The sequence below is a fragment of the Silene latifolia genome, chromosome 11 (genome assembly GCF_048544455.1).
Source record: "Silene latifolia isolate original U9 population chromosome 11, ASM4854445v1, whole genome shotgun sequence".
Taxonomy (NCBI): domain Eukaryota; kingdom Viridiplantae; phylum Streptophyta; class Magnoliopsida; order Caryophyllales; family Caryophyllaceae; genus Silene; species Silene latifolia.
Window position 1 is genome coordinate 197,252,062 of NC_133536.1, and position 2,242 is coordinate 197,254,303.

General features: G+C 36.5%; 1 protein-coding gene across 1 annotated transcript; it reads right to left on the reverse strand.

The window, feature by feature from the left end:
• Positions 1 to 227: 227 nt before the first annotated feature.
• Positions 228 to 872, reverse strand: LOC141614605 (F-box/kelch-repeat protein At3g23880-like). The gene has a single exon (XM_074433351.1). It carries the CDS (start codon positions 870 to 872, stop codon positions 228 to 230), a length of 645 nt encoding a protein of 214 aa, XP_074289452.1.
• Positions 873 to 2,242: the final 1,370 nt, after the last annotated feature.

The following is a 2,242-nucleotide window of genomic DNA, read 5'->3' on the forward strand; positions in this document are numbered from 1 at the left end:
AGTTAGTTATCCCCAATATTTGTGCAAATTCTATCTAATATTTGTGCAAATTCTATCTAATAGAGTTTTATAAGTTGATGTCCCGATAACAATAGAACTTCACATGATCTCAAAACTATCAAATAACAATATAATATATGATCAATTAGTAAGAGTAGACGAATTTAATATGGCTTCAAATACGTACATAAAATTACATATATAAAAGACATGGAAAGGAATTTGTTCTATTCCTGCTTGAGTCGTGTGTTGGGATGTAAATAATCAAGGGTTTTTGTGTCTGCCTCTGCGATTATTAGGGTGTCGTGCCTTCCTTCCATCGTATCCACCGGAACTCTGATATCTGATGCACTCCAGGTTTTGGTATTCAAGCTGTAAACCCTGGTGATCCGTAAATGAGCACCTGAACTATCATATTCATCGGTGACTAACACGAGTTTGTAATCGAAATTTAGATGGTCAAACGCAAACCCGAGACGAGGATCTGGTTTCGTGTTAAGGGATAGATGGCTGTAAGGGTTAAGCACGGCGAAGTAATTACCGAAGTCAACAACAAATGCACAAAACATCCGCCTGAAGAAGCCTACGGCGGAGAACGAGAACGAGCCTTCATAACATACGAAATTTAAGAAAGAGTTGTAGAATGTACGGGAGTTGCAATCGTAAAAACTAATGTAGCTCTCATTTTGCAGGATGATGACGCTGTGGTTGTCAGAGGAGAGCGACTGGTGGTGGAGGTAGAGTTGGGCGAATTCATGAGAAGAGATTACAGCTTGAAATGATTTAGAGACGGATTTGAAGCGGACAAGGGATTTGGCGGGTAATCTTGGCAGGATTTCTTCAAATATTAGGTTCATATCCAAAGTCGCCATAGTTTTATCAGTAAGGAACCAAAAGGTTAATGAAATTTGTGTCTGCTGTTCATTTGCGAGAGGTACACTATCCGTCTATAATTATAGACGGATAGTGTCCGTTTAAAGACGGACTGTTTTTTTAATGATTATAAGACATCCTTTTGACTTTTGTATCCTTTTGAGCTCACAAAACGCCATTGGAGTCAAAGAGTAACCAAGATTTGGCAACGGGGAGCGAGGTGAGATTGGTGGGATTAAAGACGCGGTGAAGCCATTGCCTTTTGGAGGAAATCGAGTTGGAGTTGAGGAAGCCAATGAGGTGGTAATTAAGTAGAAGAAGATGGTGAGAAAGATGCTATGGAGCATCTTGAATATCTTGATGCAAACAAAGAGACACAAAGTGTTATTGCTTGAATAATTACGATGATACAACGAGTGTATTATACTAGGGTTTATACTATTACAAGACATCTAAGTTTCCTAATTTAGTTAAGGAAATAGGAGTACAATATTCACAACAATCACAATTAGAAAGTCTAATAATAAGGAAAGTCAGCATAAACCAAATATACTCGGTTTAAGAAATATTTCCAATAATCTAAAGGATTGACAATATCGTAAAAAAATCGTTGATTGAGTTTCATTATTAGCATAAACCAAATATACCAGGAGTATTAATTTTTTAGAACATACAAAGTTTGAATTTAGTCGGGTCAATTTGGATTCGAGCAGTATTGAGTTTGTACTATTTGAATATATTTGAGGGGTCGAATTAGGCATGTCGCTCGGGTCATATACTCCATATATATGCAAAGTGTTGGTAGGTCTATTTGTATCGAACAAGCTTAGCTGAGCACAATCAAGGGGGTCACTTGGTTACTTCTTCTATTCATTTCATTTTCATACGTATGAGTACCTAGAATTCCGGCCTGATGCAAGGGATTGTCATTGCTACATCCGAACATAAAATTTTGCAACTCCTTTACTATAATCACCACTCAAATGTCCTCCCATACAATATCGCTTCCGGTGTCAAAAATCCCGTAGACTAATTGGACCTGTAACAAAATAATATGCATCTTTTTTGTAAATCACGTCATCATAGTCATTTTTTGATATTGTTCTTTTTGTTTGGACCTATTTTTGGTAGTGAGTTCGGTTTAGGGTTATAATAATAAATTATACCTAATTAATTATACTTCTTTTGTTTCCTAAATTACCCGTTTCTTCTAATTAGTTTGAAATTCAAAATTTAAGAGGGAAAAGTGAAAATATACAAAGAATTTACTATTATGCCCTGGGTGACGCACAATTTAAGTGTCACCCGGTGGCGCCATCTCATTATTCTTTTTTAATTTAGTTGGGATTTTGTTCGCGGCAAAAGAAAT

Coding starts and splice junctions, on each gene's coding strand:
- LOC141614605 (XM_074433351.1), bottom strand. CDS start 872: ATGGCGACTTTGGATATGAACCTAATATTTGAAGAAATCCTGCCAAGA.